At 34.6% G+C, this 14,703-nt stretch overlaps 1 protein-coding gene across 1 annotated transcript; it reads right to left on the bottom strand.

Annotated features, from left to right (window-relative positions):
- Nucleotides 1-11,427: 11,427 nt before the first annotated feature.
- Nucleotides 11,428-13,499, bottom strand: LOC110613293 (protein PHYTOCHROME KINASE SUBSTRATE 4). The gene has a single exon (XM_021754344.2). The coding sequence runs from the start codon at nt 13,150-13,152 to the stop codon at nt 11,590-11,592; it is 1,563 nt and encodes a 520-aa protein (XP_021610036.1). The 5' UTR covers nt 13,153-13,499; the 3' UTR covers nt 11,428-11,589.
- Between the last annotated feature and the right edge of the window lie 1,204 nt (nt 13,500-14,703).

Consider the following 14,703-nt stretch of genomic DNA (forward strand, 5'->3'; position numbering starts at 1 on the left):
TGTCCCAGGGCCTAGAAATCCAAAAGATAAGTTGGATGTGTATTTGCAACCCCTAGTAACTGAGTTGAAAGATTTATGGGAGAATGGAGTTGAAACATATGATGCATTCAATAAAGAAAATTTCAACTTGCGAGCTGCTTTAATGTGGACTATAAGTGATTTTCCTGCTTATGCAATGTTATCTGGATGGAGCACTGCAGGACGGACTGCTTGTCCTTATTGCATGGAAGATAGTGATGCATTCACATTGACAAGAGGAGGTAAGCAATCATGGTTTGATAATCATCGCAAATTTTTACCTCCTAGCCATTCTTTTAGAAGAAACAAAACAGCTTTTAGGAAGAATGTATCTGTTACTAAGAAAGCTAAACCACCTATTTCCGGTGAAGAAATACTGAAACAGATTAATGAATTGGGGTTTAAGAGGGTTATAGATGAGGATGCATTTGAAATAAATTCCCGTCTATCAAAGCAATGCGGTTGGCGAAAAAGAAGCATCTTGTGGGATTTACCGTATTGGAAAAGTAATTTGATTCGACACAATCTTGATGTAATGCACATTGAGAAAAAAATTTTTGAAAATATAATCAACACTGTAATGAGTGTTGAGGGAAAGACAAAGGATAATGCCAAGTCAAGGGCAGACCTAAATGTGATCTGTGATCGGCCAGAGTTGGAAATGGATCAAGTCACTGGGAGATATCCCAAAGCTTGTTATACTCTAGATAAGCAAAGTAAGCAAGTATTATGTGATTGGTTGAAAAATCTCAAGTTTCCCGATGGATATGTTTCCAATATGGGACGATGTATTGATATGAAGAAGCTGAAGATGTTTGGTATGAAGAGTCATGATTGTCATGTCTTCATGCAGCGGATTATGCCAATTGCATTTCGTGAGTTGCTTCCGTCAAATGTGTGGCAGCCCTTAACAGAGTTGAGTAATTTTTTTAAGGAGTTAACATCTACCACTATAAGTGAGAGTGATATGTTGCGGTTGCATGGTGAAATTCCTTTAATCATATGCAAGCTTGAGCGTGTTTTCCCTCCAAGCTTCTTTGATTGTATGGAACACCTCCCTGTCCATCTAGCATATGAAGCATGGCTGGCAGGTCCAGTGCAATATCGATGGATGTATCCTTTTGAACGGTAAGTTCTTTTAACTTCGCTTTAATTAAGTTATTTAATAATGTTTACTAATGTTGGTCATATATTTTATAGATATCTGCGACGGCTTAAGAATAATGTCAGAAATAAAGCTAGAGTCGAGGGATCAATATGTAATGCGTACCTAGTAGAAGAAGCAACTTCATTTTGTGCACATTACTTTGAATCGTATGTCCAAACTAGACATCGAAAAGTGCCAAGGAATGTTGATATTTCAGAAAGTATTGAAAATTATGAAGGCAATCTATCAATCTTCATGCAGTCCGGTCGACCAATAGGAAAAGGGACAACCAGATATCTTATGGAGGATGAGTATAAAGCAGCACAAGTGTACATATTATTAAATTGTCCAGAAGTGAAACCCTATATTGAGTAAGTTATCGTAAATAAGTAATTTATATATTATGTTCTTAAATTACTTTTTCTAATGGAGTTGAGGTTTTTCCAGCATTTACATTGATCAATTGCGCTCAAATGATCCGTTGGTCAATGATTCTCAGATTGACATCAAATTGGAGAGTGAATTCTCTATATGGTTCAACAATTTTGCTCATGATTCGTGCAATAACATATCCAATAAGTTTATCATATCGCTTGCAATGGGTCCATTACGAAGTGTGACATCATACAATGGATATATGGTGAATGGATATAAGTTTCAATCGAAGTCATACTGTGCAAGTAGAGCAACAATGAACAGTGGGGTGTGTATTAAGGGGTCAAATTACAGCAGCGAAAAAAGCGATTACTATGGACAATTGCTTAAAGTTATACGTTTGGAGTATCCAGGTCTTCCAATCAAGCGAGTTGTACTTTTCAAATGCAATTGGTTTGACCCCACTCCAAATGTAGGCACAAAGATCCATAGTAAATATAAACTTGTCGATGTGAATCATAAACGATCTTTTAATAGATATGAGCCTTTTGTGCTGGGAGTACAAGCAATACAAGTGATATATACTCTGTATCCTAGCCTAAAGCGAGATAAAATTGAATGGTGGGCTGCTATAAAAGTCAAAGTACGTTCTGTAATTCAACTTCCAACACAAGAAAATACACAACCTGCTGATGAACCATTTCAACAAGAGGAAATGGAACACACTGCCATAATTAGAGAAATTGATGATTCAACACAACAATTAAATGATCCAACTGGGGATGTTATTGAAATTGATGATGGTGAAGAAAATGATGAAGATGAAACTATAATAGCAACATAAACAGATGATGATGATGATGATGACTTAGATGTAGATAGTGAATAGAAGGTATAACATAATTGATATCTATTTTTACTTTTAGTTATTAAATATGTTAACTACATCTTGATTTTTATAATGTAAATTTGTACAGGATGAGAGGACGAGGACGCGGATCTTCATCACGGGGTCGAGGAGACCATGGCAGGGGTAGTGTCCACACAACTGAATCAGAAAATGTCAATCAAGATTTGGTACAACACACTGCTTTGATTCCTAGACCAGACCAGGGTGAGAGATCCACACCGGGTGCTGCATCATCCACTCCTGCTTCAGTGCACACATCTGCTACTGCCTCAGCACCCATAGGTTTGCCACCTATTGCATCTACGGCTACATCTGCATCTGCTTCTGGTAGTTGTGGACCTACAGGGCTCAGACCACATATTCACTTAGTAAACTCAGTGTGAGTAAAATTTATAAGTATTTTTAACTATGCATTTAATTTTTTTGCTTATTTCAAAATAATTTTTTTTGTCAATTATTCTTTTACAGCATGCAGCCTTCTGATCCGATTGCTAGGCGGATTACCTTGATCTTCAAGGAAAAGTTAGTAGCAGATGGCTTTTGTTGGAAGAATGTACTAGAAGAGGTTAAAGAATTCTATTGGCAAGAATTTAAGGTAATACAAATTATATTGTACATGTGATTATTTTTACTGTGTATTATTTGTAGCTAAATTTTTATGTATGTTGTTGATCATGTATGGGATTAATCAGGTTTTCAGGATGTATGTTAGGCTTGCTACGGGTCCCGGCGGCCTTAAGTCGACCCGGATCCTAGCGCCGGTAGCGGTCCGATTTTCGGGTCGTTACATTTTCTTTCCCTCCTTGGTTTGTTCTATCCATCTAGAGACTTCTTCATCTCTCTTTTACTCTTCCTTAACTTATGACAACAAATTTAGTTTTACCAGCAAATCTGCTACTATGGCTCCATCACTTGCCATAGATAGCCAAGCATTCATAGCTTTTAATGCATATAGGGACTTATTGCTCATTAGCCACTATGTTGGCCTTATTGGTATGATAATCAATAATATAGTCATAATCTTTGAGCAACTCCAACCACTTCTTTGTTTGAGGTTAAGCTCATTTTAAATAGCTAAGTACTTAAGACTCTTATGATCAGTGTATATATAATTCTTTTCCTCATAAAGATAGTACCTCTATATTGTAAATATGAAAAGTGCCAGCTCTAAGTCATGGGTAGGATAATTCTTCTCATATCGTTTCAATTGAGTTGATACATAGGCAATTACCTAGCCTTCTTGCATGAGCACTCATCCTAGACTATTATAGGACATGTTGCTATATAAAATCTTTTCCAAATACCAGTTGTGTAAGCATAAGGGTCTCCATGAGAGCATTGTCTTCAATTCAAAAAACTCTCTTGACATTTGGCACTCCAATCAAACTTGACATTTTTGTGAAGCAATTTCGTCAAAGGAGTAGTAATAAGAGAAAATCCCTTTACAAATTGTCGATAGTACCTTACTAATCGTAAGAAACTCTAAATTTCTATAGCGTTCTTAGGTGGTTTCCACTCCATGATAGCTTCAACTTTCTTATGGTCCACCCTAATAACCTCTATAAACTTTATATGACTAAGGAAAGATGTCTCATCAAGCTAAAACTCACACTTGCTAAATTTGGCAAACAATTATTTTTCCTTCAAAATCTGTAAAACCATTCTCAAATTATCTATCATGTTCTTTTCTAAACTTAGAGTATACTAAGATATCGTTAATAAACACTACCACAAATTAATCCAACTATGGATGAAAAATACAATTCATTAAATCCATAATGGCAGATGGTGCATTAGTGAGTCCAAATGGCATCACCAAGAACTTGTAGTGCCTATATCATGTTCTAAATACAGTCTTCAACACATCCCTCTCCTTAACCCTTAACTGGTAGTACCCTGATTACAAATATATCTTTAAGAATAACCCAAATCCTTTCAACTAATCAAACAAGTCAAATATGTAAGGCAAAGGATACATGTTCTTCACTGTCACCTTATTTAGATGTCAATAATCTATGCATAGCCTTGATGATGCATATATTCAATATATATTTTAATTAAATATTTGTCCAAATGATATATGAATGCTATTTATTAGTAATTTTATGAAATACAAAGATGCAAAAGATAGTAAACATAAGTAAAAATCAAAGAGAAAAGAAGTTGATTATGTGCAGTGACTGAACAGACTTGACTGAAGACTTGCCTAAGTCTCTAGGCAAGCCTCCAAACAATAGTAAAAGCATATCTGACATAGAAAAATTAGGATTCTCACATTTAAAGCACACAAATTAGCCCAGATCTCACCAGATTCCTCTGCAAAAAATTGAAAAATCTCTACCTCTCTAGGAAATAAATCAAAAGGATTATTTCACTTGGTTCAAAATGGTCAATTTAAATTATTTAGTAGTTTTTAACTAGCTAATATATACAATTTCAAATTTTTGTGAGAAAATTCCCTCACTCAATTTTGCAACATCCTCGTCGCAATTCTATTATGCTAAATTGAGTACATTTGCTAAGTCAAGACCGGACCCTCGAGTATTATGGTTCGTTAGTACCTTGGATGGCTTCACCTCGTCTCACATGAGTAGCCTTGGACGGCTTCACCTCGTCTCACATGAGTAGCCTTTTCTCTTCGCACAATTTTTCTGATCCAAGGTGACTTTGATACCAATTGTAACAGTCCGACCTAAATTGACCTAATTAACTTTTGGACCCATTTTTCACTTTGCCCAAAATAGTTAACCCAAATTGGACATTTGGGTATTATGGTTCACTAATACCCCTGACAGCTCCACCTCGTCTCGCACGGGTAGCCCTTTCCTCATAGACCCAATAGTTCCGTATAATTTTTCTGACCTGGGTGGCTTTGATACCAGTTGTAACAGTCTGGCCAAACTGATCCAAATAAATTTTGGACTCGTTTTTCACTTAACTCAAAATAGTTAACCTAAGTTATTTAGTAGTATTAAGATAGAATTTATATATTATCAATTCAATTGGTAATTTGCCGATGTGGGAATCTTTCTCAAATCATGCAGGCAATTGAATATTACACTCTCCGCCGTTAAATTTGTTATGTCCTCGTTGCAACTGAATCGGATACAATTGCTAAACCAAGACTGGACTCTCGGGTATTATGGTTCAATAGTGCCTCGGGCGGTTGCGGCTCCACCTCATTTCGCACGGGTAGCCCTTTCCTCGCAGACCTACTAGCTCCTCATAATTTTCTGATTTAGTGTGGCTCTGATACTAATTTTAACAGTTCGACCTAAACTGATCCAAATTACTTTTGGATCCATTTTTCACTCAGTCCAAAATTATTAACCCAAATTATTTAATAGTTTTTAACCAGCTAATATATATGATTTCAAATTTTTGTAAGAAAGCGACGTGGAATGTTTCACTGAAGGTTTTAAAATGATGAAAAAACTTTATTTTATAAAATCTTACTTTAAAAACTTTTACTTGAGTCTATCTCCCCCTAAACAGATAGTAAAAAACCTCCTTGTAACTAAAGGAAATGTAGTAGCACTTTGTATCGGTGACAGTTGAATCAAGTGTCAAAAGACATCAACCCAAAGATGACATCAACGTCAAGCTCATTCTCCATTTTCAAATGACATCGAGTGGTCTGGGGATTTAAGGGATTGAGTTAGTGAAAGTTACTAAGTTGGAGATTTGAGAGTTTGGGTACAGATGAAAGATTGAAGATTGAAGGGGTGAATATAATTTAGTATTAATAATCTATTTCTTTTATTGGACCATTAAAATTAGTTTGACCAAAAGAAAATTTAGACGAAGGAACCTCTAATTTTAGTAGAAGTAAATGTCTTATATTAAATAGTGCAATTTCTAAACATAGGGAGCAAATAGTTATTAGTGACAAAATTTATGGACAAAATAGTAAATTTCTTAAATTAAATGTTTGTGGAACATCTTAGAAAACATTTTGAATTATCTTTTCTGGTAAAAAGTTTTGTTGTGAATTTATAATGAAAAGGTTCAAATTCAAATTTGTAAAATTGAATAAACTGCTATGTAATCCGTTTATTTTTTTAGAAGCAACCTATTTAGTGCTTGTAATTTCAAAAACAACAAAATTTGTCCCTACATGAGAAATATATACATATAGTACAATTATTATTGTTGCATTAATTACTTATTTAAGAACTAAATTGTTATGTGTATTTAAATTATAGAATTAAATTATTAAAATATATGAAATTATAGAGATTAAATTGTATATAAAATAAATCTCAACTATTTTTTTCACAGTAAAATCTAATTTATTGATATTTTCAATTCATAAGGACTAAGAAAATATTATCTAAAGATTAAGAATTAATATTTATTGAAATACTCGGCTAAATTTTAGTGTCGAAATTCTAACTTTCTAGTGGAATCTCCATTGGGATCCGGAATCTTAGAACTGAAAACTTTAGAAGGGCAAAATTGATTTTTATAAAATGAATTTTAAGTATTTTAAAATGTGTTTAAAAAAAAGAGATTTTGAAATCATCAAGGTTCAGCCGTCGAATATACCAAGTTCGGCCGCCGAACACAAGCTAGCAGACTCAGCTATAAAAGACTCGATTATGAGAGAGTTTTACTTTCTTCTTTTGGGCAAAGGTGCTAAGACCTGTTAATGATTTTCGCCATGATTTTTCCTAAATCTTTTAGAAATTTATGAGTTTTACCTTTATTTTGAAGAATCAAGTTGAATTTTTGAGTTTTATCTTTTGGGATCTTTGGAACTCATCCCTTATTCTTCTCTGAAATCTTTTTTTTTTTTTTTTTTGGTTATTGTGGTTGTGTTTCCTTTAAGAAGTAAGTTTGGCTTTCTTAAAACTCATTGCTTTTGGGCTCAACGTGATTTGTGTGTAACTTGAGTTGCTGGAATTAGAATGCATGCAAGGTTAATGTCTTTTTTCCCTTTTATGTTGAATCTTGAATGTCTATGCGTTGAATTGATTGCATGTCAGTGATTTGGTGTTTCTAGAGTCGTTTTGAACCTTCTAAGTCAATGTTGGATGTTTCTTTATGGTTTTGAGCTATTGCATGTGGGTTTAATTGCATTTTGGTGGCTATTATTGAGGCAGAATTAGGTTCTGCATTGTAAAAGAACCAAGATCTGGCCGTTGAAACCATGTTCAATCGCCAAACTTGCCTGTGAAGGTTGCCCTTCAGGCCACCTCACTTACCTCATAAAGATTGACTTTTGGATCTGTAAAGAAACTTTAGGCCGTCGAATTTGCCGCTGAAAGTCCCTTATCCAGTCGTTTTTAACTCGTTTTCTACATGCTTTTTTATATATTTTTAGGAGTTTCTTAGTATAGTTTTAAGAGTTGTAAAATTTATGTTTAGTCCCTCATTTAAATCTATCTGTTTAGGATCGGATTTGAAGACCCTAGAGGCCAGCAGTGAGACAACTGCTTCAGAGCTAGGCTTGCATCAGCCAAAGGTGAATAGAACTAAACTAAACTATTAAGTTAAAGAAATAAAACTTTTTAAGCATACTCATACATCACGAGTTCCATGAGTATATGATTAGGTTGTTTTGTATTAAAGTTCATGAATATGATGCATTGCATTATTAATTATTATTGTGAATGGATGTTGGATGACCCACTAGCCCTCGAGCATATTATAATATGTTATTACAGATACGGAATCCCACGTCGAGACCCATTCTATGCCCCCTGACACTATGAATATGCTATGTTATGTTTAAGAGGAAGTCTTGAGGAGCACCCATTGTGGACTGGGCACTATTGGAATTATGGAGGGTTATCGGTGACAAGTCCATCTTAATGTGAATTATTTGTATTGTGATACATTCATACGATCATATATCTTATTAAACTGTTTTATGATTATGTTTCTGCTCACTAGACTCTAGTAGCTTATCTCTTTCCCCTAACCTTAGGTTTATAGGACTATAGTTAGATCGGGAGGTCAGCAGTATTTTATGGTATAGTTCTGATGTAATAGTTATAGTAATAGACATGTGATATGTATTGTGGATTAGAACTGTGATTTGCTCAAGTTTTCTTTTATAATTTCTTTGTTCATGATCTTATTATGTAAAATTTTTAAAGTTTGTAATATGTTTGAACCAATTTAAGGTATGTAATGATGACCATACTGGAGCATTTGATGAGGACTAGCTCTAGTATATGTTTTAATTTTTCAGTTATATTAGTATGTACATGTCGAGTTTTGGTTCATGAGATGAAAATATTTTTGTATGTTTTTAAAATCATGTTTGAGATTATATCAAGTGTAACAGGATGTACCGTAGACTTGCTACGACCTCCAGTGATCTGCGCCGGTAGCGGTCCGATTTTCAAGTCGTTATATTTATATTTTATTGTACCGCAATGATTAAATTATAGTTTATTCTTTCAATTTTATGTCAAAAATTTAATTCAGCAATTTCAAAGGCATAATATATATTTTAGTTAAATCTATATAATTAATTCTTTAATTCTAATTAACCACGTACCCTAAAAGCATTTAACTCTTATTATTCTAATCCCTAATTTAAAATATAAAGTTCTCATTTGAATAAAATTCTAAGTTTAACTAGTTTTAAATTAGGAGTTTTAAAGTTTAAATTAGGAATTTTAATAATAAAAGTGAAGTGTTTTTTAAGGTATATGGTTAATTAGATTATAAGAGTTAGATATAGAATAATAAGAATTTAGTACTTTTAGGGTATGGAGTTAATTAAAATTAAAAAATTAATTATATAAATTTAATTAAATATTTAAAAATATAAATAAATAACGCATGATATGACACTGATGTTAATTTAAAGTTTACCAAAATTATTTTAAAGATTAGCTATAATTATAAGAAAAAATAAAAAGTTTAGATATAATATTAAAAGTTGTAACTCTAATTGTAATTTTATTTTGTCAGACTATAATTGTGATTAAATATAAAATTTTAAACTCTTTTATCCAATTTGATAAATCACAGAAGAGATCGGCAATAATTGCAATAAATTAAAAAATTGAGATTTTATCCTCGAAAATTATAAATTTTGACTATAATCGCACTTAAATGCAAAGTTGTGGTCTTTTATGGCCAGTAACCCATTTTACAATTATAGTTATTTTTTAAAATAATTTTAATTAATTTTAAATTAGTGAAAGCGTCATATCATGTGTTATTTATTTATCTTTTTTAAAAGTTTAGTTAAATCTATATAATCAATTTTTTAACTCTAATTAATTACATATCGTAAAAGCATTTAACTTTTATTATTCTAATCTACTACTCTTATCAACTAAATAGCCATATATCTTCAAGAATACTTAACTTTTACTATCCAAATCCCTAATTTAAACTTTCTGTACTTCTGCTAAAGGGAAAGGAAATTCCCAAAAGTTTTTCTTTTTTTAGTTTATTTTTTGCATGGATCTTGTTCATCACATGCATATCCACCAACTATTTTTATAATGGAACTTCTTTATTGCTATAACATTTAAATCCCTTACACAAAGGGGAGGGTGTGTGGCTCGAACCCATGACCCTGGAATCAAGCATCATGTCTCGTTGGCCAACCAAGTTAGGCCGCCTAGGCGCAAGAGGGATATTGGATTAATCAAAGATTTATTATTGTTATTATATATATATATATATATATATTTTGAACTTAAACTTTAAAATTAGTTAGGCTTAGAGATTCTTTCAAAATAAAATTTTCATATTTCAAATTAGATATTAAAATAATAAAAATTAAAAGCATTTAGAATATATGGATAATTAGAGTTAAAGAATTAATTATATGACATAACATTTGTACTGGTTTAAAATTAATTAAAATTACTTTATAATTACAAAAAAATAAAAAAGTTTAGATATAATATTGAAAGTTATAATCGTAATTAAATCTAAAATTTTAAATTTTTATATTCAATTTGATAAATTATTTCAAAAAATGCTATAATTGCACTAAATTTAAAAGTTAGGTTTTTATCATTCAAATTTAAAAATTTATCCAGAATTATGGTTAAAGGTAAAGTTGTGATATCCTTACTATTATTAAGTTATTGACTACTAATAATAAAATTAAATAATAATTTGAGTCTTATAAATATATGTCAGTGCATCATTCATACTACCTTGTACTAATATGGTAAGATGATTTTAATTACACTTTTAAATAATTAAAATGTATCACAATTGATAAATCTTTTTCTCCTTCTGGTCCATGATAGATCTGACTTTTTTCTTGGTTCATCATATGGGTCCATCAAATGAGTCTCTCAATATTATGTTTGATGGAGGGACCTCCAAAATAAGGAAAAATGGTCAGGGGTCCACCGGGGATGCCCCCGGTGGAGATCCTCCGATGCCCAAGTCAGGTTTGTGATATAATATTTCATGAATAGGCCAGAGTTTCAGAGAAAAAATAAGGGAGACCCTGAACAAGAAGAAGAAGAGAAGAGAGAGAGAGCCCTTTTTTTCTGTCCTCCCACGTTTATAGTGTTACCTGTTTGTATCCTTTAGGCCCGTACGTACGGACATGTCAGGCCCCTTCTCCACGCCAGGCGGTCAATTAATTCATCCTGGCACGCATGCGAATAGGGTTGGTGAGTGATTGGACCCACTCCCCTATTGGGCTTGTGCTCGTATCTGATCCAGATTGCTTCGGGTTGCTGCTCCCGGGCTTGTGAAGTTGGGCCGTCTTTCAAGCCTATGGTCTGACAGGCTTTGGACTTGTGGCCTTCTCTTGGATCCGTCCTTATTCCTGAGTTAGGAAAGCCAGGAGGTTATCAATAATAAATTTTAAAAATTTACAGTTGCACAACACTTTTTTTAATAATTTCAAAGATGCAAATACATATTTAATTTATTCTCAAATATTAGATTTATGTTATATGTCGCATAAAAGCCATTGAACATATAAAATTAAGAAAGTTAAATGATTAAGGAAAATATTTATCAAAAAAATTCCATCTGTTATATATGATGACATAAATAAAAACAGAGACCAAATTTTAGGCAAGTAAAAATTTCCCAATCATTAGGTACTTAAGCGCATTGTGCCCAAGTATCAATATAGGGAAACTTCAATTTGACGGCAAAGAAAAACCACAAAAAGCTCCACAGGCTGCTTCCTTTATGTTGCAAAAGGCAGAGACAAGCGAGCAGAGTGAGACCTTGCAAGCGGTGGCTTATTCGGAATGGGTGGCCTACTACTCACATGCCTCAATGTGGAGCTTCCTTCTCTTTGTCCCTCCATGCCCGCTGATTTCACCGGCTGTGGCCCCACACTCACCGCCTTCTCACATCGACAGCTCAACAACCCTCCTCTCTTCTTCCCACCGCTATTCTTGTCAGACTCATGACGGTGCATCTCCTCAGCCTCTGATGCGGTGATCGAGAAATTTGTGACACTTGCTCTGTCGAATCCTTCAGCTGTTGTTACACTCCAATCTATGCTGGCTTCACTTGGTTCGTAACATTCTGTTGGTGTCACAGATATCGTCGTCTGCTCATCCAGACTTCGACTGCAATACAAACTACTTCCATTTATACTGCCACCCAAACGTCTTGCTTCTTCCAGTGAGTCTCGCCGATGATTGGACGATGGATATGATGTTGTTTGAGTAGACAGGCTTTCTATCTCGAACAAGTCTGAACTCGCATCGCTTGCATTGTCATCATCTATCGTCGTCATTCTCGACTTGGGACTCGCCGGAAATGTGAAACTCTGACGTCGGTGGATCTCCATCGCTGTCTTGGTTGAAACTGGATCTTCCGGAGGTCGGAAAACTTCGAGGGAATCCCGAGGTGGATCATCAAGTTGAGGAGGAGGAGGAGGAGGACTACTGTAGTTATTGGGAGATGACAATCCATTTAATACAAGTTTCGTAGGAGTTGTTTGGTTCAGTATAGGGAAAGAGAACCCGCTCGTCCCATCAGCACTGAATCTTCTCGTCGACGATAACAGACTATGGTGTCCAAGAATTGAAGGAAAACGATTATTATCTGCTGAGATTCTGTGGCAATTAGGGATCACTTCCCGTCGTTGGAGCCAGTGATCTGTAGTTGCAGGGTCAGAAACTTGCCTTGGGAGATTCCGAGAGTCTTTAGACTTGTAATTTGGGCGAGATGGGGTTCTGGGCTCTGACAGTTTTTCCTCAACTTGAACAGATTTCTTGCCAGAACAAGGACATTTTCGCCCGAGAAGCCACTTGGTTGCAGACCCTTTTTTCTTTTCATTAGCACTCAGATGTCGCACGCTGACTGCAATAGCTCCTGGCGGATTAGAGAGCAAACCAGTTTGACTATTCCAGCTTGCCTCCGAAGAAGCTGTTGGCGTTGCGTGGAATGAACCAGTCCTGTAGTTTCGACCATGTCCATCAACGGAAGACGAAGCAGAAGAAAATCTAGGAATAGCAGACAAATCACATTGCTCGGAAATGCGTTCAAGGTTAATAACATTAACAGGAGAAACTCTGTTGCTGAATCGTGGATCGCTGCTGCCGCTTTCATTGAAGTATTTTTGCGCATCGAAAATGCTTATTTCGGAATCATCAACTTGATTATTCAGATAAGAGAAGGATGAATTTCTGACGGTTGTAATCGTCTTCTGCGGTAAGGAAATGAAAGGAGGGGAAGGTTCCCTGAAATCAAACATGGGTTCTTGGTGAGCTAAGCTGCCAGAAATGGTTTTCATCACTGGTGATTCTTTAATCTCTTCTCTTACAAGTTTCAACCAACCAAAACTGAAATGACACAGAAGAAGGTTGCAGCTGAGATTTCTGACTCCAACTACCAACTCTATTTGTAGGAGAATAACACAAGCTTGCCAAGAACATGAATCAAATAATAATCGAGCTGTAAAACGTTACCTACCCAGGATCATTACCTTATTTTTGAGAGGCTTAGTTTCTTGTTCTTCATTGATTAATGTTTAAATTCAGAATCTTAGACACTATTAAACTTGACTTTGATAGACAACCAACTCGGTCTAAGAAGAATAAATGTTTCTTTGACGACAAAGGCCAGCCTATCTAGTCACTAGTCACCCAATCTAATCAACAACAAAAGCATACAATGTACAAGAACAAAAGGCAAGCCATGTTAGTTTAAAGGTTTTGCATACCCTACATACACGGCTTCCCAAATCAATTATAATCTTGGGGATTGGGTATACGTATTTTAATGTCTTTGATTAGGTCCCACAGCACATTCTGATTTATATATGGTCATTTGCGAGGAGATGCATACCATACCACACCACCCTATCTTGTTTTCCTTCTTTCAACAGCAACAGCAACACTGATAATAATTGCTTTGAACGACAACAGCTATACCTAATAATAAACTTGCAAGCTATTGTGCAATCCATTTACTATTAGTTGAAAAGATAAATTCTTTTACTGTAAAAAAAGATATAAGTGTTGAAGATAGAGTTCATTCTTATACAGTAAAAAGATAAAGCTAGAGTTTTTAACAGTCTTGAAATTGTTGGTTAGCTACCATAAGCCTAACCTTTTGGCTTTGTTTGAGCCGAGAATTTACTGTAATAAAGCGGAGCAATCTCAAATGTGGGGTTCGACAGAAGCCACAGAATTGAGGCATCAGGGTTCTCTATAGGTATTAGGATGTTGTGGAATGAAGTCTAGGATGTGGAAGTTGTTGAGAATAACAGAGAGTCTCTGAATCATCTTCGTTTCTTTCTTAATTTACTGCTATTTATGGAAATCCTATCCCTTGCATTAGAGAAATGTTGTGGGAAATCTTGCAAGGCCTAACAATGCTACTCCGATCCTTGGGTTCTTGTTGGAGATTTTAATGCCACTTTGTTAGCCGAAGAAAGGAGGGGAGGTTCATGAGGCGTTAAAAGGCCTAACTTCAATTCACTTGAAAAAGTATTGTACCCGGCCGCTAAAAAAAGAAAAAAAAGCCTATAAATATAAAAAAAAGATTAAAAATATATATGTAATAAGAGGCCTGGTATTGGGAAGAGTCACGAAACCAAAGTCTCATTTCCCCTTCCTCCCTCCCGAAGAACAGAGGTTTTCCTCCCTCTCCGAAGAACAGAGGTTTTCCTATTATTTAAAAAAAAAAATCCTTTTTAATCCAAATATTCTCCTCCTCTACCCAATTAATCTATAAACTTCTAAAATTTCCAGCTAGATCCTTAAAAAAATATTGTGATTAATGGAAATGTTATAAAACTATGATGTATTCTTCAAACCTTTTTTTATAGGAAAACTAGAAA

Source organism: Manihot esculenta, chromosome 4 (genome assembly GCF_001659605.2).
Source record: "Manihot esculenta cultivar AM560-2 chromosome 4, M.esculenta_v8, whole genome shotgun sequence".
In the NCBI taxonomy this organism is placed as follows: domain Eukaryota; kingdom Viridiplantae; phylum Streptophyta; class Magnoliopsida; order Malpighiales; family Euphorbiaceae; genus Manihot; species Manihot esculenta.